Source organism: Microtus pennsylvanicus, chromosome 8, assembly GCF_037038515.1.
Source record: "Microtus pennsylvanicus isolate mMicPen1 chromosome 8, mMicPen1.hap1, whole genome shotgun sequence".
Lineage (NCBI taxonomy): Eukaryota > Metazoa > Chordata > Mammalia > Rodentia > Cricetidae > Microtus > Microtus pennsylvanicus.
Window position 1 is genome coordinate 38,540,362 of NC_134586.1, and position 22,003 is coordinate 38,562,364.

General features: G+C 46.4%; 1 protein-coding gene across 12 annotated transcripts in view; it reads right to left on the minus strand.

The window, feature by feature from the left end:
- Positions 1–22,003, minus strand: part of Itpr1 (inositol 1,4,5-trisphosphate receptor type 1) — a 342,349-nt gene that overhangs the window by 72,822 nt on the left and 247,524 nt on the right. For all 12 annotated transcript variants that reach the window (XM_075983288.1, XM_075983285.1, XM_075983283.1 and 9 more), the window contains 2 exons: positions 5,030–5,210; positions 2,624–2,877 (listed from right to left, as the gene is read on the minus strand). In XM_075983288.1, coding sequence (XP_075839403.1) covers positions 2,624–2,877; positions 5,030–5,210 — 435 coding nt within the window. The remainder of the gene's footprint in view (positions 1–2,623; positions 2,878–5,029; positions 5,211–22,003) is intronic.

Genomic DNA, 22,003 nt, shown 5'->3' on the forward strand with positions numbered 1-22,003 from the left:
TTGCTAGGTCTTTTAAAAATAGTGAATATGTACTGTGTACACGCGCATGCGTGCACAGACACAGACACACAGACACAGACACACACACATACATACACACACACACACACACACACACACACACACACACACACAATTTTCCCCCAGAGCAGTATAAGGACTTCATTAAAAGCTACTTTTCCCCAGGGATCCTTAGGGAATAAGGTGGAAGGAGAGTTATATGAAAAGATAAAGTATAATTCTGAAGACTTCCAGTAAAAAATGGTGAATTTGCAATTAAAGCCTGGCTCCATTCTCCCACCCAAGGAACACTGGCATCAGGGAGAAGGAAGGAGACAGGAAGAGGGAAGATGGAGTAAGTCCATGAAACCAGAAGTCAGCTCAGAACCCACCTATCAGCACTGCCCCATGACATGCAGGCTGGATTCTATACAAGGTATCCTGGATTGTTGAGCTGAGAACTTGGCAAATCTTAGCTGCTAAGACCCTTATAGCACTTAGCACATGGTACTGCAATCTCCAGTTGGCACGAGTGGCTCCTGTTCTAGACGTCTGCGGGATGAGTGACGTCCAGTCACCACTAGTGCTGGTTGCTGAACACATGACCTCCAGTGTAAGTGACATACGACCATACATGCACATGAACTGCTGCCACTTATTTCCTCTGTGGAGCCTGAAGTTGGTGGTGACCCAGTGACACCAAATGGAAGAACAGCACAGAGCACGGATCCCTATGCTTAGCAGCACAGCGGGACCCCCGCCCCAACCCCAGTCACAAAGGTGCTACAACTGAGCTGCCTGGCCCTAAGTTCCTACAGATCACTCACTCTTCCCTTAGTTGATCTCCCCCATGACCAATGAGGCAGCTTAGAAGGGAGAGGGACACCTGACATCATCATGAGACACAGGGATAACAGCCAATGAGATAACAGCCAGACCCTGGAGCTCTGGGAAGTAATGTTTTGTTCTACTTGAACCAAGTCTCAGCTAGCAGATCTGGGTCTAAGGTGTCTGAGCCTGAAGCAGTAATGCTTGAGCAAGGAGAAACCAAAGGATCAGCCAGAATCCAACACCAGATGGTGACAAGGTCAAGCTCAGAATGTCAACACCTGAAGTGAACCATTGACTGATGTGTACACTTTGACATTTAGTAGGTCAGCATGGCCAATGGCAGGTTTTATGGGGAGTTCCTTCATTTTTAGGTCTGGTTCCCGTTTAACCAGTTGATGGCCCTAGAACCTAGATACTTTTCAGAGTTCAGGATCTTCAGACCAATTAGATGAAAAATAAAAACCATCAGAGGCCTTAATCTTAACGACTTCTGGTTCATTTCATTGTTCTGTATTGCTCTTCAACAATGTCCCTTCTTTATGATGGAGGCTGGCCGGGGGGCAATAACAAATAGTCCATTTTATCCACAGTCACTTGGTGGATAAAGTCAGCAATGTAAACATTTAAAGGTGGTACCTTCCTCTGGCTAGATTTGGCCTGTATCAACCCCTCTCATATCATCACCATTTAAGCACATAGAACTCTTAATGCAGACTTGTTTGGCTTAGGAAGAGACATCCCATCTAAGAGCTGTGCAGATACACTTTTCCTTTCCATCCTCACACTACTCAAGCAAGGAGTGGTGGGTGCCCCAGGTTCAAGAGTTGACAGGAAAGCCAGGCAGTACACCAAGGACCACATACTCCAGCATGCTTTTCCTGGGTAGAGATTGGGAACAAAGAGGCAGATCTCTGGAGCACACCCTCCGCCCTTTCTAAACAGTCTTTGTTACAAGAAAACTGCAAGGGAGATAACACTTTGTCTCTGTCTTAGGTCTGGTTAATATCATAAGCTATAGTTCCAGACTGAAAGTCCAGCTTAGTAAACTTCTAGAACGTGTAGTATACACTGCTGTATATATGATCTGCCAAACACTATAGTGTCATTGTGCAGCACACAACTATATTCAGTTAGATCTATGTACTTGCTTTTATAAATGTATATGCTTCATAATTATACTTAATTGTCTATTCATCTATCCAGTTATTATCTGAACATCTACTGGCATTGGTGGCAAAGAGTAGTAGGCTATAAGACATACACATGTAGGTACCTATGCACACTAACTATATATGGAGTCAGCACCCCTAATGAATGAGGCTGTTGTGTCTGACCTTGTGGTGTCACTGGTGACGATAGGAAGGGACAGATGACCTATCCATATTTTCATTATTAGTCACCCAGAACATCAGTAATGCTGGATCTTCAATTCAGGCATGGTGGTCTACGTGACAGAGCTGAGCCATGAGAAGTGGGATACCATGGTCCAAATACCCCCACTCCCTACTACAGGTGTTGCGGTCTCCATAGACCTCACTTACAAATGTTGGGACTTCCTGTGCTACCAGTCAGTCATTTACAAATCTAAGGGTCACCTAATCCCAGGTTCTCACCTCTAGGTGTCAGATTCCACAACCCAGAACCCTCTCCTGTAGGCCTCAGTGACCCCACAATCTGGCTTTGCACCTGTAGGTATTTGGGTACCCTAGACAGGACCCCTCTTGCAGATCTCTGGGTTCCCACAGCCTGGCCTCTCTCTTGAAGGTCTCGGGACCACAGCTCAGGCTCTCACCTGCAAATCTCGGTTGTGATTTTCGCACAGGAGCTGCAGGAAGCGCAGGATGGGCTGCATGATCGTGATGACAGCGCTCATCTCTAGGTCATCCTTGGTTTTGTCCGCTGTAGCCTGGGTGCCCTCCCCAGACTGGTAATGGTCATCTGGGTCAGCCTCCCTCCGGAAGGTGGTGAAGGCTTTCCTGGTGGCAGCAGATGCTTCCAGGAGCTGATCCCGGACCTCTTCTGTTATCTGTGTTGTGGGTTCTTTGGCTGAAAGGCAAACTTGTGACTGTCAATACTGCTACATTCTCAGAAGTTCTATTTTGTATACTCCAGAGGACAGGTTCCTGCATTTGCTAGGGATTTGTAAGATTGGCAAAAAACAATCCAGGAAGCCACCATTTCCTCTCAATCTCTAGACAGGATGAACATGGAGCCCAGCCCTGCTAACTTGGTAGTGCTTTTGACAAGTCATTTAGGTTTGTGTTGCTCACTTAGTACAGGCTCTGTCAACCTCATAACCTACAGCTCTGAGCATCTGCTTCTTCCTCCATAAAATCTAAGTATGTTGGTGTCTTCTAGAAGGCTCCCAAGAGAACTGATGCAATACTAATCATAACACCAATTAATGTTACTCGACGGACAACTGACTGAGCCCTTGCCAAGTGCCAAGATAGCATGCATAAGCACTCTGTGTGTATTATCTTATCTGGTCTGTGAGGCAACTGTGGCATCTCAGACGGGAGCACAGACTGCATGGGCTCTGACGCTGGCTTACTGGATCTGTGCCTCAGTTTCCTTATCTGTAAAAGAGAGATAACCCTTTTATCTAAGTACAGGGTTAACTTGAGCTTTCCGTGAACTGACACAGATAGGTAAAGAACTTTGAACAATGCCTGGCTACAGTCTGGATTTAGGAATGGCTTTCAAAGGCCCCACATGTTAAAGGCCTAGGCCCAGTCCTCAGCGATATGGGAACTGATAGAACTTTTAGGTGGTAGGGCTTGGTGTGAAGTCACAGGCTAGAAGGAGGGGTGTGTCCCTGAAGGGGATTGTGCGACTTTCTTGTCTTTTCTGGTTTCTTCTGATTTTCTGTCATGAGGTGAATACTTTTACCCTCTGCTGTGTGTTCTGGTGGTTTATGTGCTACTCCAAGGTAGGTACAAAGCCATCACCAGACTGAGACCTCGGTTACTCAGATAGATGTTTTTTGGGCCTAGGTCTACATGCCTAAGGCATCAGTTGCAGAAACAGAAAGCTGACTACGCATGCCTGGGTCATACTCAGTACTCAGCAGAACTTGGTAGGTTTATGGTTCTTTTTTTTCTTTCTTTTCCTCTTTATTTCCCTTTTAGACCAGTGGTTCGCAAATAGGGTGATCTTTACTTCCTCCCTTCCTTTTTTGTTTTTTTTTTCATCCTTAGCACTATGCAGCCGCTAACTGGAAATGCCTGGAGACATTTTTGATTGGGAGTACAGGTGTGCTTATGGCATCTAACAGGGTCACAAACATTGCTCGACATCCTATAGCCTCTGCAAGGAACATTCTCCAAATGTCAACTGTCACTTGATTGACAACTTTAGTACTGGCCTTGAGAGGTGAAGCTCAGAGTGGTCAATTAATTGCTCAAAGCTGTTTGACTCCTAAACTTGTGGTTTTCACCCCTCTCCCCCTGAACATTTTTTCCAGGGAGATTATAGGGGAAAAGTCTACAGTTTGGAAAATAAAGTCACCTGACATAGATGTATTTTCCTCAACTATCTCTAACAATAAGCAGAAAAGCACAGTAAAAAAAAAATTATTCATGGATCTTAATTGTGATTGCGGACTTGAGAGGATTCAGAGTTGCCATGGGAACACACCTTTGAGCCTGTCTGTGAGGGAGTTTTTAGATTAGGTTAACTGATGTATGAAGAACATCCCTGAATGTGAGCGGCACCATTTCCTCGGCTGGTGCTGAGGATTGAATGAAAGTGAGAAATGCTCAGGTCTGGCATTCCTCACGCTCTGCTTTCTGACTGTGGGTGCAATGTGACCTGCTGCTGCACGCTCCCGCTGCAATGCTTTTCCGTCATGAAGGACTAGAACCCCAAACCATGGTCTGGAATAAGCCCTTTCTGCTTTAGGCTGGTTTGGCTAGGTACTTGCCACAGAAATAAGAAAAGTAGCTAATACAACCCATACTAAATAAAACTGTGCATACAGATGAATATTTATGAGGTAAGCATGAAGACCTTCCCAGGTGTCAGGGCTTTGTTCTAGTCACTTAGAAGGAAGGCATCATAACCACAGTGGTGGCTTCTTTCTAAACGCCCTGGTAAGGATGTATCTTGGAATCTGGAAGTCACGAAAAGCATGCAGTATACATAATACAGGGCTCCTCTGCAGGCTCCGGTCCAACGGAACCAAGGGCATTCTTACCTTTCTTCCGGGATGGGGCATCTCTGTCCACTTCATCATCTTTCTTTTTGTTCCCCAAGTCGCTGGTGTTCACAGTCACTGTTGCCTTGATTTCCTGCTGGGCCACCTTCATTCGGTCATAAAAGACCTTGAAGAACTTCTCTGATTTCTTGTCTTCTGTCAACCGGCAGAAAAAGGAGTGCTGCCATGGAAAAAAAAACAAAAACAAAAACCGGTAGATTCTCAACACTGTGCCAGGCCCTTGAGAAAGACTCATTTAAGACCCGCAAATTAAAGGGAGACCCTAGGCAGCCACAGGCCTTCCAAATGATGAAGACCCGATTATGGACTAAATACTACTGCATACATTCATCCTCTGGGGTCTCATGCCTGAGCTTTTCAGCATGGAACCCTCCAAAATGTGCTGAACTTGGAGCAGTGCCCCTAGGCCTCAATTCAACCAGTGAAGACCCACACCTCTCACTTCTGCACAACACACACGGCAACCCCAGAAACAGTGAAAATGGAAGATGGTTATAGTGATTACTGCACAGAGGTCACTTGTGCAGTAATTCCTATACTCCTGTGCACATCCCTATAGACAATGAATGGAAATACACGCCGTCTGCTCCATAGGGCCTATTCCTAGGTCAGGATGACCTTGAGTCCACAGGCCAGACTGAGAGGTGAGAGTCAGGAAGCCATTTGATCACATGATGGGAACTTAGATGAGGGTGACAGTGGGTAGGAGCAGCCTCAAATTCTTCAAGAAAAAGGTGAGTGTCAAATAAGGCCTCGCAGGATAGGAAGGAGCAGTTAGACGGTGTTCAGAATTACCAGGTAGCTTGCCTCTAGGATGTGCATTTGTTTTTGGCCCCATTGCAAGCAACAGTGTATATTGTTGATGTGAAAACACAATATGGTGTCTCTACTTCATTTATGAGTGTTCGTTTTCACCCCCTTGCAAGAACCACACTGTTGTGAATTATTTACATAAAAATACAATACGTTCCTTTCCGAAGGAATGAGACAAAGCTCTAGACAATGTATTTCCTGCTCTTAGGGGCTCGTTCTGTCAGTTTCATACCAGGTTCTGGCAGGATGGAGTTCCCACACTGGAGGCCCAGGCTTCCGATACTGGAAAGCACTATACCCTTCCTTTCAGTCCCAAAGCCCCCTAACTCCTCTGTCTCCCAATTCCCAACTTAGCAAACCATTCCCCAGAGCTATGGATCCATTGGCTACCAGGCGGTTACTCTGGCTCTTCTGGGTACTGACAAACCACAGTGACTAACATCTGTCCAGTTCACTCATGTACTTTCTGGCTTCTGTCCTCTCTTCTTGCTCATTGTTCTTGATTTCTGGTTCATTCTTGTACACAGCACAGGAGCTGCCTCTCCCTCGAATACTCTCTGATTCTGACTTTTCCCTTCCAATCATCCCGAGTGTCTAGCTCCATGCCTACCTCCTTGACTGTGTATTCACTGGATGCTCTAAGACCCTACAGCTTCAACTACGTTTTACATCCAGAGTACCCTCCACTGCCCTTGACTGCCTTTGAATTCCTTTCTGGTTTCCTCTCATTTCACGCAGTCACCCACCTTTACTGTGAACCTGTCATGAGCTGGACCGTGTGTCAAGTTCATGAGACACAGGAGTGAACACACAGGCACTGGATCCCACCCACCATGACACTGGCAGCTTGGCGAGGAAAAGAAACAGTAATTCAGCAGCCATCCCAAGGATCACTTCAAGACTTATCCTTTTGTCCCGAGAAAGAGATCCAAGGGTCTCCTGGAAGACAGCTCTGTGACAGACGCTCGGTTCTACTCCTGGATCTTTCCATAGCTAGGCCCTCCTCATCTTTTGGTCTCGCCACTAAGGTTTCTTAATGAAGGCATCCCAAAGCAAAGGCCCAATCAACTACTTCTTTGCAAATGCCCAGTTCTGTTCTCACCGGAACTGGATGCTCTGAAAGTTCACTATCGTATCTGCTGTTCGCCCGCTCACTGGTTTGTGCACGAGTGTAAGCTCTACGAAAGCAGGTGTCCTAGACCGGTGACTGACAGTCACCTCCACAGCCCCTGGATGAGGCTCAGCATAGAGTAGGCACACTACCGTCATTTGACAGAATGACAAGAACCTAATGTTCTGTTTCTTCTTTAGTCTAGCCCCCCTCAATGGGATCCTTCTTAAATTCCGCAAACGTGACAAAAATAAATGCCATCCAATAAATAAATTCTGGAAAACTGCTTAAATATCCGAAACCAAGTTCTAATGGTTTCCCCCCAGTTAGAGCCAACACCTCCACAAATAAAATGAGCCATGAGAGAACGCAGAACCAAACCACAGCTGCCTAATTCCTGGGACTGGCCTTCCCATGGACACAGGCCACACAACACCGTCCACACTCAGGGTCACAGGAAAGGCTGCTCAAGGCAGACTTGCTAGGACTCACTTGAAGGCAGGCCCTCAGCAGAATTCATGCAGTTGCCATACAGGCATGGGGCAACTTTAAAATTATTTGTGGACAATCTGGTCATTCAAAAACAAAAACAAAAACAAAAAAACAAAGTACTTCAAGTAGGTAACGAAGTAAGTAAGTAAACAAAGCCTGTCACCCGTCTCCCCCAGAGTCAGAGGTGCGCACAGCTAGCCAGTCTGTTGCAAACCGCAGGGCTCAGCATCCAGGGGGGATAACCCAGCTGATGTCAGCCGACACCTCCAGGGTAAGGGAAGCTCTCCTGAAATGAGAGAAGGGCAAAGGCTTCTCTGTATGTCTGCAACTGGCCACTCTGTTTATTCTGCATTATTTATACCAATCCTTGGTCAGCTTCTCAAGGACCTGAGGCAGCTTTGTGAAGAGAACAAGAAAGAGACAGTTACTGCAGAAGATGGGAGAGTGCATACCCCCGCCCCCCCCCCCCCCGCCCCCCTGTTTCAGCTGTGCATTTTCACAACAGGAGAGGTGCAGTCAGTGCCTCAGGGAAGCTTGTCACGGAGCAGGCAATGCATGGTGTGGGTCTCAATCCCAGGTCCCTCATACAGTCCCGCGAGGTGAAGGGGGTGCCACCACACACAGAGTACAGAGCCCAGGCCCACTGCCTGGCTTGATATCCACTGCCCAGAAATAACAGTCTCTGATGTCTTGCTTCCCTTATCTGCAAAATGAGTATAGTAACAGTATGGTGGCCCTGAAGTCCCACATGGAGGATTAGAGCCACCCTCACAGGAGGTCAAGTCCACTGCCTTCTTCCCCAGGTGCCAGGAAACCTTTTGCTCAGCATCTTAACCAAGGACCTGCTGAGTGGTAATTCTCAGGACCCTAAATGACAACGCATGTTTAGCATGCTCCAGACCCTGTCACAGTTAGGAAGAGTGTGACCTCACCAGGACAGCCAGGTGGAGTGGTTTAGGGTAGAATGGAGCACAGGCCTGGGCTCTCAGAAAGACCAAGCGACACAGACAGTTGGAAGAAGACTTCTGATCTCTCAAAGAAAGTGGTGGCATCTTCAGTAAGATGCAGAGAGTGAAGAAGTACAACGCAGCGAGGTGTACCATGTGGAGAGGACATATATGGAGCCACTCAGGCTCTGGGACAACCTGGCAGAGCCAGCTAGCGCCATTCACTTGCCTTCCCCTGGGGAGACCCAGACATTAAGAGACCTCCTCACAGGTAACCTGTCCATGGCGCTAAGAAGGGAGACTAGCTATGGTTTGTCACACCATGTGGGTCAGAGCACCAGCGCAAACAGATACACAGCCCACAAAGTCTCAGCCCTACCTTGTCTCATGTCCACTTTCTTCCCTGAACCTATTTCAGTGAATTGCCTCTTTCCTGAGGCCAAGAGCTGTCAGACAGAGATTTTCCTTTTTCTGAATCTTTCCCTCCATACCACCTGACACGTGTCAGGGAACACTTTGATACAAATCTAGCCCAGGGCACGAAGCACTACATGGCGGCAGAAATGAAAATGGCAGTTGTCTCTGTGGGCAGTGATGAGAAGTACTATGAAGGGACTAAGGTAACGCTTTGGTGCGAAAGATCCATCTTGATGACAGCGGCAGATGCACAGATGTTGTAGCAAACAAGGGACTTCTTGAAGACATCCATATCTGCATCCTTGTATCCTATCCGTGTGTACTGTACCTTACACTAGAAATGAATGTGGCAGACAGAATGACTGCTGGTCATCCAACCTTCAACAAGGAGAAACCCTGGGTCACCACAGGGGCCGCTGTCATCACAAGACAAGAAGGGATCCTTCAACATTGGAAAACATGGGGGAGAGCGATGGTATGAGGAGTCAGTTCTCGTTGCTGGGTTTAAAGGAGGAGGCTGGGAGCCTAGTTGAGAAGTGTAATCACTTTGTAGAGGCTGCAAACAGCCAGCAAGAGGAGTGTTGTTGGAGCCTCTATCTGGGAACATGGCCTTGTAGGCACCTGGATTGTGATCTAGAAAAATTCATGCTGAACTTGTAAGATAATGAATTTTATAACCCAAAGCCTCTAGGTTTGTGGTCATCTGTTATTGTAGCCATACAATAAGTGTAAAAACATTTTTTAAAAAATCTAATCACGTAACACTCTTCAAATCTGTACATATTATTGTGGGTAAAAATTGCACCACACTGAAGAGACAAGGCTGTTTTGGTTCCAGAATGCTAGGGAACTTCAGTAAGATATACAGATGGGGCCACTTTCAGAACATCCCTGGTTACCCAAGGGAACGGCATCTGTCTGCCCCTCACTGACCTGTCCTCACCCTTCTGTTATCTCCAAGTCACACTGGATGCCAAAACCCTCTTCATAGATGCTGTCTCATCAGCATCTGAGGAGATCGCCAAGATAGATAAGATCGTTCAGAAACGCAGCACTCTGCACACAAGTGCACTAGGGTCAGGGGAGGTCAGAGGCTTGTGGCAGAGCCACATTAAACTCTACCTCTTGCCCAACAGGAAGATAGCCTTGGTGGGCAGACATGAGCAGAGGCTGAAAAAGCAGAGGAAACAGGGCTTGTTCAGGGGCAGACGCTCTCTGCCAAGCAGAGACAGGACGTAGGGTAGGTTAGCACGTGACATGCTTAAGGGAAGGAAGTGGGGTCAGGAGTAGGGTAAGGAAGTGGCTGCTGGCCCCAGCCATCTCCAGGCAGTGTGGTGGGGTGGGGGTGGGGATGAGGACAGCCATTATTGGCCAAGGATCAAAACAAAGGGAATGAGACTAGAGATCACAGGCTGTTACAGCTGGAGCTGGGAGAAACTGGCAGGACCCAGTGTCTTTCCCAGCATGACTCCTATTCTCTCTCCTCCCCAAATACTATCTCCTGAGAAGACACCTTAGGTAAGAGAGGCGGGCATAAAGGATCCCTTTGAGATGGTATCAGAACCACCCAAACTCCCTCTTGGAACTAACTCACATTTACAAAATACTCACTTAGCTATTCACATTATACAAATGAGGAAATGGAGGCTCACACAGGAACAGAATTTCATAAAGGTCACAAGGAGACCTCTGTCTCCTTACTGATGTGGGAAGGCCTATCTCACAGTGCCACCCCTGGGAAGTTGGTAGTGGGGTGTATAAGAAAGCAAACAGAGCGAGCCAGTAAGGAACATTCCTCCATGGTTTCTGCTTTGCCTTCTGCCACCAGGTTCCTGCCCTGACTTCCCTTGGTGATGGATTGTGACATGACAGTGTAAGATGAAACAAGCCCTTTCCTCCCCCAAGTCGCTCCTGGTCACGGCATTTATCACAGTGAAAGAAACCAAACTAAGACGTTGCTCAGTTCAGTTCTTCAGGACCACAAAAGCTTGTGAATACAGAGGCCTAGCTGGTGCTCCTATTCTGTGATCATTGTCTTGGGGACAGTTTTCCCATCTTGGGCTGAGTGTGACAGGTGCCAAGGAACTGAAGGAGGCAGGTCCCAAATCAAAAGAATAATACAGTTACCTGCTATTCTGGTCCATCTTGAAAAATAAACTGTTGCTTAATTAGCCTGTTGGCCACCTGCTACCTCCACCTGAGCTCTTACAAAGACATGCAGCTGGGCTTATTATATAACAAGAGGTGCCCTGAGGTGAGGGTCCAGCAGAGAGTGGAGGCACCCTGCAGAAAGCAGGAAGATATCTGAGATATGGTAGAATTAAGTAGAAGAGGTGATATCCCTAGTTAAACCGTGGGCCCGAGGTCTGGAAAAGATCATCACAGGAGACAGAGGCCTTTCCTATAGACTGGACACATAGCCAGGAAAGTAAGTGAACGGGAGGCAGAGGTCTTCCTTGTCAGAAAGGAGGCTCCAGAGCTCAGAACTCCGGCGAAAGGCAGGCTTTTCCATTATCACGGTGCTCACTGGAAAGTGAGCTATCAGCTTGTATCTGCCTAGGCACTGGGACCTTCAGTTTGGAGGAGTCTCTTTGTGGGATAGGTGAATGCAGGAAGTGGAGACGCCTGTGATCCAGAAAGTCTCCCTGTAGGAGCAGCCCTGGGCCAGGATCCTTCTCCAAAGAAAGACATTTTTCACCCTGTGGCATCACCTTCTAGAAACACTCAAACTAGACCCTGAGAAAACCCAGAAAGTGAGTTTTTTCCTCCCTATTTGATTGCTTCACAAGACGTGACCCTGACTGATATAGCCGTGACGTTGTATACTCGGCAAGGCTCACTAATCTGCTGCAGAATGAGTTGAGTCCTTGGGCTGAGTCCGAGAATTTGAAAAATGTGGCTGAGCGGTGAGCCAACAACGGTGTGTCAGAGAGCTGATGAAGAGTCTACCTTTACTCTTCGCTTTACTCTTTTTGACATTAGCTCTGGGACTAGAGGGGCATCTTAACTGAATTTTTGCCTTCCCCAATGGAACAAGGTAATGACAGTGGCTATTCACCTGTGATTAACTGAGATTTTACCACTTCCTGGGGCCTTTTTGTAAATTATACAGTAGTCAACAGCAAAGGAAGGATGCCAGTTTGCCAGGCATTGCCCAAGAATGTGATATACACTATCTCCATTCATCCTCAGCTACCCCATAGGTAGGTGTCATTATTAACTCTACAGACAAAAAAAAAAAAAAAAAAGAAAAAGAAAAAAGAAAAAAAAAACCCAGAGCTTTCAAGAAGTTATATAATCTGCCAAGTCATACAGCTAGTGCTTGGTGCCCCCACACTTAGCCTGGCATGCTTCTGATACTCTTGCCTTCAACCACTGCTTTGTTAAACTTATCTCTGCAGAACAAGAGTCTGTCATAGTCTGGATACCTTGCAGCTTTTAATAAGCCATCCCACCACTATCCTCCAACTCTTTCAGAGGCGTAAACATTGACTACTATCATGGGAAAGAATCACTGTGAAAGGTACCAAGGCTGGTACCTCCACAGGTAACAAGGATGCTTAGTACATTTGTTAACTCTCACTCCTAAATAATCCCTTTCTAACATCAAATATTACACTCAATTAGGCACACAGTCCTGTAGAACTGGAACTCAGAAATTAACATTTTGGCCTTGGCTCCTTACTAGCCAATCCCGTGGTCTTAGGTAGTTCAACAACCTCATTTGTGTCTTAAGGATTCCTTATCTGAAAAAATGGAAAGTTGGGCCCCTGAGAGCTGGAGTTATGGGTGGTTGTGAGGTACTTAACATGGGTGCTGGGAACTAAACTTGGGTCCTCTTCAAGGACAGTATGCTTAACCACTAAGCCATCTCTCTAGCCCCTTAAGTCTTTTAAATGTCAGTAGTTCAAAGATGGATATATAAAAAGGGACAACTTCCCTTTGAAAAAGTTATTAAAACTCAACACAAACAGTCAAATAAAATTTAAGCTGGGTGTGGTGGTAATGCCCTTAATCCCGGCACTTGGGAGCCAGAGGTAGGTAAAGATCTACGGGCTCTAGGACGGCCTTGTTTACATAGAGTCTTGGATAGCTAAGGCCTGTCTCAAAACAAAGAAAAGTCAAGTTCTTTTTCAAATAAACACCTGAAGCTCTGACTTTACCAAGTTTTCTGAGGCTATTTCAGGCTTGAATGAGCTAAGACATAAACTAAACTTCCACATGGGAAGGGAGGAAGCAACAAAGAAAACCAAAGGTGTACGAAAAATCATCAATGTCTCGACGTCATTTTTCTGAATTGCAGAGTCACCTCTGATGGCTTAAAGAGGTACACCAATTTTCAATTACTCTGCCAACCAAGAACAGACAGAGGACATGTTTAGGCCCAACACCGACTTCTGATGCTTGAGAGAAGGGGTAAAGACAAGGAAACTGTCATTTGGATTCACTAGATTCCTGGTCTTCAGGGTCAAGGCCAACACAGACCTTTAATGATGCTCTTCAGAGTAAAATAATTTATCTTTTAACCAGCAGTTAAGTCCACCCTGTTCTGAGATGCATGCTTTTTCTGAAGCAGGAGGCTCAACTGCTCTCTCCTTTATTTGTCTCTCAGTGCCCACAGGAGTTAGCACTTGCTGGGAGATTTTGCCCCATCTCTGTAGCATAGCATGCAGATCACCATGCAGATCAGAATAGGAATAGTTTCATACATATTCATCAACAACATCTCAGCCAACAAAGTATACTTTTAAAAAATTAGGCCAGGCAGGCACGGTAGCACACTGCAGTCTTGCAATTCCAGCACTCGGGAGACTGAGGCAGGAAAAAAAATACCTCTAAATTAGAGATCAGCGTAGGCTACATAGTGAGAACTTGTGTATAAATATAAATAAATAAGTGAAATGAAATGTCTTTCAAAGCAGCTGACTATACAGGTATGTCAGCAGCAATCACTCTCTTGTAAGACCTACGAGCCACTCAGAAAGATTTGAGAGACAACGCCATTGCTTTGGAGAACCCTATGGCTCAGAGCTATCTTTTTCTCCCGATTTAACTACCAAAACTTGCTATGATTTCCAAAAGTCAGTATCTTTGTTGGGACACACTGGTGTGATTTCCGGCCAAGGACATGAAGAGGAAGCTTAAAATCTCTCGGGGAAAAAAACAAAGATGACCAATGGAAGGTAAAATAGACGCAATCTATAAGAACAATGAAGCAGAACATTCGAGAACTCCATGGTGCAGTGAAGGGAACTATGATGGGGTCTCTGCTAATCTCCCACAAGTGCACAGAAGTATTTTGGTTTGTGTCTGAGTGGGTATGAGCCTTGTTTTAAAAACAATAATAGTGCCTTTTATTAATTACTATAAATCCCAACTAGATCCAGGGATGACTTCTGTTCAAAGGATTTAAGGTCTCACAGTCTCAACCCATACACATCTTTTCAAACAGAGAAGAAAATGGCCAACAACCTGGGATATGACTTTGGGACTGCCTTAAAGCACCTTCTGGGTCGATGATTCAAAGAGTCACTTCGGGCTGTTTATGTGAAACTCTCAGGTCCTGTCTTGGCTTGCCCACAGATTCCCTGTGGAATCTTAAGTGGGGTGTGCATGGAGGTCTCCCCCTCAGACCTCCAGCCTGCATCATGACATCACAAAAGAAATATGTGAGAAGTGCTTGGGAAAAAAATAAGGAATGTATTCTGGATTAAGTGTGTTGGCACAGGTCTATAAATCCTACCTCTTGGGAGATGGAGGCCCTAACCTACATAGTGACATCCTACCAAAGAGAGGAAGAAGAAAGCAAAAGGAAAGAAAAAAACACACGCTAGGACATTAAATTTCTCATACAAATAAATGAGCGTTCCATCTCCCAACCCCTCAAGACCATTCTGCAACGAGCTTCTTCATCAGGCATCATCCTGGAGCCACGATGTTCCACAGTGAAACATGTAGACGGTGAAGGGATGTAGGTAGGCAGGATGAAAAGACACCGCCATCGTTCATCTAAGTGCAGCTCAATATAAAGCAATGCACTCTTCATCAGCTACCGAGGGGCACCTTTACCCTGGACAGGGGAGAGCCCATGGTTGAGGCCCTGGTCATGGCTAGCTAGTCTTTCCCACATGGATGGGTGTGGTGATCCAAGACATTACAAAAGAGGCATGAAGAAGCCAACCTTTTGAACAGACCCTTGTGGTCATATACCTGTTCTGTGTACCTGAAGGGACCATTCGTTAACCTAGATCAGCGTTTCCTGACTCACAGCTTCGAAGTTCCCAGGGACCTTGCCTTGAAATGTATAGCAGGACCAAGACTATTACTTGGCTCACACATTTTCTGTGTCTGTGCATAGCCCCGAGACTGAGAAAGTGCTCAACATCCTATATCAATACCTGTGCATGGGGAAGATCTGGGAACTAGATGGGTTTGGACAGGTCAGTTGTTGAAATCTGGCTGTAATTTCCTCATCTTCAGGAGGAAAGAGGAAGACTAAGAAGGTTTCAGGCGCCTATTAGGAGGAGTAAATAGGAAATACACGTGACAGTTCCTGTGGTACCAGAGACCTGGCGAGATTCAATGCTACCCCCTTCCACCCTTCTCTACTCTCAACACACTCGATTGTGACAAATTCACTAGACCATAAAATCTAAAAAAAAAAAATTAAATAAATAAAATATACCCTCTCATGCCAAAGACAAAAACTGAGCAGTTGATGGAGAACCGGCTGTCACCTGTAGTCTTCCCTGGACCACCTCTCCAACTCAACTCACTCTCAGATACACTCCTGAGGCTATCACACCTCTTGGCCCAACAGGCCCACGTCACTATGCTGGCCCTTCAGGCAATGCCTCCATGACCAGAAAAGCATCTGACAGTGACATGTACAGATGGCCAAATGGACGGAGGTGGGCAGGTTGAAATTACATGATGCTCATCTTCGTTAGCTCAACATATTTCAGCCCTGGCAGCAGCAGTATGTATCCAAGCAGGTCACTGACCTGAGCCAACTTGGTGCCCTTTAGAAGCACTGAGTAGGGACTGGCAGGGAGCGTGGAGATCACCTAATCCAGCCTCCCACCTGATGACAGGCGTGTTACCATAGCTGAACAGTCACCTCATGCCGCTGCCTGCCCTGCATGGCGCTCCTGCCATCCTGGCCTACGCGGCAACTCCGACACACCCAGCCCTGGGCCAGAACTGTTCTCGCCCCATTCCACCTGTGAGGTCTCAGGAGAAATGTCTCCTCCACAGCTGCCCTTGCCATCCTAAGGACAGTCTGCTTCCTTGTCTTGCTTTCCCAGTTGTGTTATACACTGGATGCTTGCTGGTTTTCTAGCCAACTCACCCACGGAATGGGATACTAGTAAGGTAACAACCGACACTGTCCCTGTCCCCGACCCACACAAGCATTTTGTTTAGTACTCAATATTTACTGTATTAATGAATGAATAACAAAACCCTTAAGCTGCTTGTATCTAGTAGCTGAGGTTTAATTCCGGGTATGTGAAGGCTCAAAGTTCTGCCAAGTGGGGAAAGCGGCACACTCCAGGGGGGCCAGCTGCAGGCTACTGGTGTGTTGCTGGCTCTTCGCAGTTTCTTGCTTCTAACTCTGGGATAGGTTCAGCCTGGTTGGGGATCTTTAATCCACCCAGTAAACAGTTAACCAACCCAGCCTCCGAGACACAGCTGCCGGCATCATTAAGTTAGGAGCAGGAAGGACAATTCTTTGTGGTCCTTCCGCCTTAGAAGCTGGCTCCCTCCCCGGGCCTGACAACTACAAACTTGGGGCTGAACAGTCTGTGGGCTCATGTTACAAGGACATTAATAAAAACACGTTTCTCAAACTCTGGCTGCGGAGGGCGACTGCAGTACATGCCCCTTCAATCCTTCAATGGCAGCATCCTTTTTTTTTTTTTTAAGTCTTGGGTTCTTGGAACAATGAAGTGAGGAATTCATACGCTCGACAGGACCACAGCCTTGAGCTTCTGAGCCACACTGATGAAGCGGGCTCAAAGCCCAGGTATGGGAGACTGATAAGACGCGACAGAAAGCCACTTTCAGAGGGGATCTTAGTGGACCTCTGAAAATGTAAGTGCTCGCTCGCTCGGTAGGTTCCAAAGTGGCAAGGAGGGCTGCTGCACCAGGCACAGGACTGCTGCGAACAAGAAGGTTCTCAGAGTGGAGGGCTCCAGGCTTGGGTGTGAGGCGCCTGAAGAGCCCCACACCAGGGATCAAGCTGCTGGCTCTTTCCCAGCAGGAGCTCAGTGGTAGGGCACCTGCCGAGTATGCACAAGGCCCTGCCTTCCAGACTCAGCACCAGGGAAAGAGAGAAATGTCTCAACCATCAAGTTAATTCTGCTGGAAGGTTTCCAAAGGGAAAGTCCCTTCGGTTACTCAGAGGGAAAAAAAAATTACCTACTCAGTCTGGAATCTGGGATGTTTTATGCAGATGTCTGCAGCTCAAGTTAACGAAGGGAAGTCAGCCTGCCTTTGATTATTCAAACAGGCTACCTCTATTAAGGATTGCACAACTTGTAAGCAAGGCAGGGGTGGGTCTAACTTTTTAAATTTTTACTTAAAAAAAAAACTTAAGCCTGATTTATTCTTTTCTTTGGAGTTTTCATGCCAACGTTTTCTTCTGTACTTAGGAAAAGCTTCCGCTCCGGTGAGTGTGTAGGGATCAACACAAAGTCAGCACAGAAATCTGGGTGGCTTGCCTCAAAAGCCAAAGTGCAGGGAGCATTCATTCCCCAGCTGCCCTATATCAAGGTTCTCAGCCTGATATATCTTCCTTGCTGTATATCAGAGAAGAGTCACCATGTGTTCGTGTGTGTGTGTGTGTGTGTGTGTGTGTGTGAGAGAGAGAGAGAGAGAGAGAGAGAGAGACAGAGAGAGAGAGAGAGAGAGACAGAGACAGACAGAGAGAGACAGAGAGAGAGACAGAACATGGAGATCAAACCCAGCCAAGTACACACTGTCCCACTTAGCTACTTCCCTAATCCCTCACTTTTTTTTAATATGGGTTAATTTCAACCTGTTAACTTTCAGGTAATAAGAGTTAACCAAATTATCTGAGAACCAATATTATGGGACAAACTTACTCTCTTGTTTTCCTATGAATCTCTTTTACAATATGTGGGATTCTATTTCATAATATGGCCAGAGGAGACAGATGTCACTCAGCTGAGGGCAAGAACACAGACCAGAATGTAGGGAACACAAACAACCTCTCTCCTGGGGGCAAACTGCTTCACTAGAAGCAACGGAATCCACCTGGTTCCGGAGCAATCTAGCAGCAGCCAGCCAGCCCCTTTCGGGCCACAGGGGAGGATAAGCCCCTGCAATGGAGGGAGTGGTTATGAAAAAATCACGGGAAAATAGACAAGGGAGGGTGGGAAAAGAACACCTTAGGAAAAAACTCTTCTGAGGCCCTGGAGCTACACAATGGGGGTGTTTAGGGAAGGCAGGGAAAATATTCCTGTTTCCTGAGACAGCTCCAAGAAATCATGAGTGGGTGTGAGAAACAAGGAAGCTTATGGACTAAAAAGAAAGAAAAGGAGGGGGGTTGGGGAGTCAGGGAAGGGGAGAGCAGGATCTGTGAGAGACAGGGAATTAAAAAACACCATGGCAACAATGCAGTCCACCTACCCCTGGCCGCCCACCCACAGCCTGATTCTTTCCTGACGCATTTTGAGAACAAGCTGGTTCCTACCAGCTCAGGAAGGTGAGCAAACCCAGAGAGCTCATTAAATCCCAGCTCTGCGACTCTTGCCTGCCTGCAGATAGTGAGCAAGGAGGACATAAATAGAAGTTATGTAACGTCTCTTTGTTGATTCCTGTGCTCACCAAAAACATGCGGCATGACCTGGTTTTTCTTTAAAGTTCGCCTCAGCCTGCTGGTGGAGGGCTCTAATGTAGTTAGGTGTCGCCTTAAAGTTTAAACAGCAGGATACAGACGTCCAAAGTTAAAGAGACTCCTCAGGCCCAAGTCAGGAACCCTCTGAGTCAAGTACACTTTGGATATTAGAAAACAAACAAAGCAATAGAAAAGACAGGTGAAGAATCTTGTGACTTCCTCTTGGAACCTTTCCTGGTGGAAACCGAAAAAGCTGGGAGTAAACCTACCAGGCAAAGCCAGTCTCACAAAAGTGACTCCCTGGGTGGACCTGAGTATTTGAGACCAAGGTTTCCAACTAAGTGCTGAATTCTAACCACCTTCTGGGCACAGAAAGGTGTCTGTCTGTCTTTCTTTTCTTTAATGGGCAAGACAGGAAGAAACCAATAGACTACTTCATGAAAAACTGATACAAACAAACCTTCCATTGTAAAACCAACAGGTCTCAAAACCTGGCCTGCCTTAGACCCTCCAGAGGCAGCATCCTGGACTCTGACACAGACTTCCTGAGGCTTCCTTCTAAGGAGCTGTACTTATGTTATGCCCAGATCATGGAGTCCCTCCAAAACCAACTAGGAGACCAAATCCTGTATGTAAAAGCAAAGGGCCTTTATTCTTACACAAGTTTGCAAACTTGTCTCTCCATGTGTCCAACATATTGGAGTGGTCGGAGAGCCCGGAGCTCAGTTAGAGTTGGGTTTTTATAGTATTCAAAGTGGGGGTGAGGGATTTCTAAGGTTTAGGACCCCTCATTGGCTGATATTTGTCTAGGGGTGTCCTGGTGCAAAGCAATGGGTGTGTGCTGGCAGGTGATCCTTTCTACAACGGTTGGAACGTTAGGAATTTCCTTTGGATGTTCTGTTCCTGGGTGGTGCCTGGGTAGTCTCAATTTGTGGTCTTTATCGGAACCAGATATTGCTTGAGGGTAAACTACTGAGACTCAGGCCTCTATTGAGCTTGTCATGGCTGGGTCCTATACTTATAGGACGCGCCTGTGAGCCAGAAGACTTCTTGTTTAACTTGTTGATGTCATCTGACTGTTTCAAAACTGTTACCATGGAAACTTGCCCCTAGCAAGCATTCTTTAAGATGATACTACAGGTACTGGAGAATATAATGCCCTTAGTCTTAGGAAGCTTTTCCTGAATCTTAGAATGTAGAGGTACACTAGGGACTTTTAAACCCTTAATGCATGGGTTTCAACTGCCTTGTTTTCAAAGGTCAGACAGGTAGGCATTAGTCAAATGAGGGGTGGGTTGTGATGACTCCAGAGCACATAAAGGCCCCACTTTAGTGCTCCAGCTCTATATGAGCGTTTTCAGTTCAGGGTTCTGGCAAGCAAAAACACTCTGCTGGGCTATAATCAGCTCAGTGGCTGCCCTTCAGCAAGAGATGCTCTGGTTCTCATTGTACTATGGGATTTCCTTCATCATCAGAAGTCACAGGTAGTCAAAACCATAAGAGTTAAATCAGGCAGGAGGCTGGGGATCAAATGAAAGCAATTAAGGCTATCTTTATTGCAATATTAAAATGGCCTAGGTGACTCATATAATGACAAGGACATGAGGTGGCTGTTGTTTGTTTTGAGTTTAAGAAGATCAAAGATCCTCAACAAGGATTCCCGGTGGCCGAGTACAAACCCCTCACCTAACCCAGGAGGAAAGAGACACAAGATTCAAGGCAGTTGTGGCCGAGACAGGACAACCTCTGGTGCATGCGGAGCCAGTCTTTCTCTAAGCCCATCAGCTCCGTGCCTTCTCCTAGTCTCCATCCGTGCAGAGAAGCAAGCATTCCCCCCTTCTACAGTGCAGAGAGTGAAGAACTGGCAGAAACTGACACATCTTCATGTGCCGACGCAGCAGCGTTGCCAGGTAACAAATGTAGAAATGTACTCAGAAAACTGTATGTGACAATATACAACCTCCGCTCTGCAGCTGATAACCAAGAGAGTGTTAAAACACTATGTTCTCTTAACACTTCAGTTTTAGTGTGAAAATAAAATTAAATGGGATACTTCCTCTTGTAAATATAAGACAGGCATAAATCTCACACATGCATGCCAAACTGGAGATAGTAGAAGGGGTGTGTGCAACACCCATCTGAGGTGTATCCCAGCAATCCCTCTCCCTCCAGATGAAGTCCAGAAAACACCTAGAGATGTAAGGACGGAACAAGAGCTTTTATATGGCTGGATACACTCACCTCTGGCCAGACAAAGCCACGCACAATGAGAATACAAACACAAACGAAAGAAAAGCTTATGCAGCAATAAGAGGCCGAACATGCTTCCTTGTATGGGTTCAAAAGTCAACCTTTAAAGCTAACTGGATATGCCAAAGCAGTTAGGGCTTGCTTCTCAGATCAAAAAGGAACTATGGCCTTCTCTCACCTCCAAAGATAAGACAGACACTGCTATCTGGCATGGCCACGGTCAGAATGAATAGCACACTGACGAACTTCCTGCCTGTGTGACTGAAAGGCTGTGTCATGTGGAATGTAGGTGAGAGAGTGTGGAAGGAGGAAAGCTTGCATTCAAACCTTGCTTCTGACGTCTCGGGACAGTGATAAGACTGCCTTTGTTGGGCCTCAGTTTCCTCATCTGTAACTGGGGCCCTCTCATGTAACCCAACATAGTGAGGGATAGCTGATGAAGCCAAGAAATCCCTTCCCTTTCTTGTCATTTCCCCAAAGAGTATTCTTCGACCAGCAAAGGTTTGGATAGGGGGTAAATCTAGTCCATTTAACTTCATTGAAAAATGGGCAACAGCTGAGCTCCACTAAGCCCCACATATGCCAGTGAGTCTACGCTCTTTAGATGCAAGGGCAAAAGTCTCACTGATCTAATTTTTCTTAAGACCTTTAATTAAATGGTCTGCTTTCCATGTCATGGAGGGGAGCCTCAAAGGAAAGCCTTCTTGTTACTAATTTTCATGGATCTGAGGGCCAGACACTTGCTGAATGGGAAGACGCATTTTATACACACAGGTTTTATTTGGCAAGTGAGTGACGGCCAAGCTGAAGGGAAAGCCTTTCATGGCTTATTCTTCTGTCATTTACAGTGAAGTTTATCAACGAAGCAAAGCGGTCAACCACACAAATTACTTCTGAGGTTCTAGAAGGGCTGCACAATCTCCAAAGAGGGCCTGCCACCAAAACGAAGGCTCAGATGCCACTTGCCTTGCAAAAAGATAACAAGATTCCCAAAGGGGAAAACGGGCCCATGAGGGAAGTTGGCGGAGACTTCTCAGCACTGTTCAGAGACCAAAACTAAG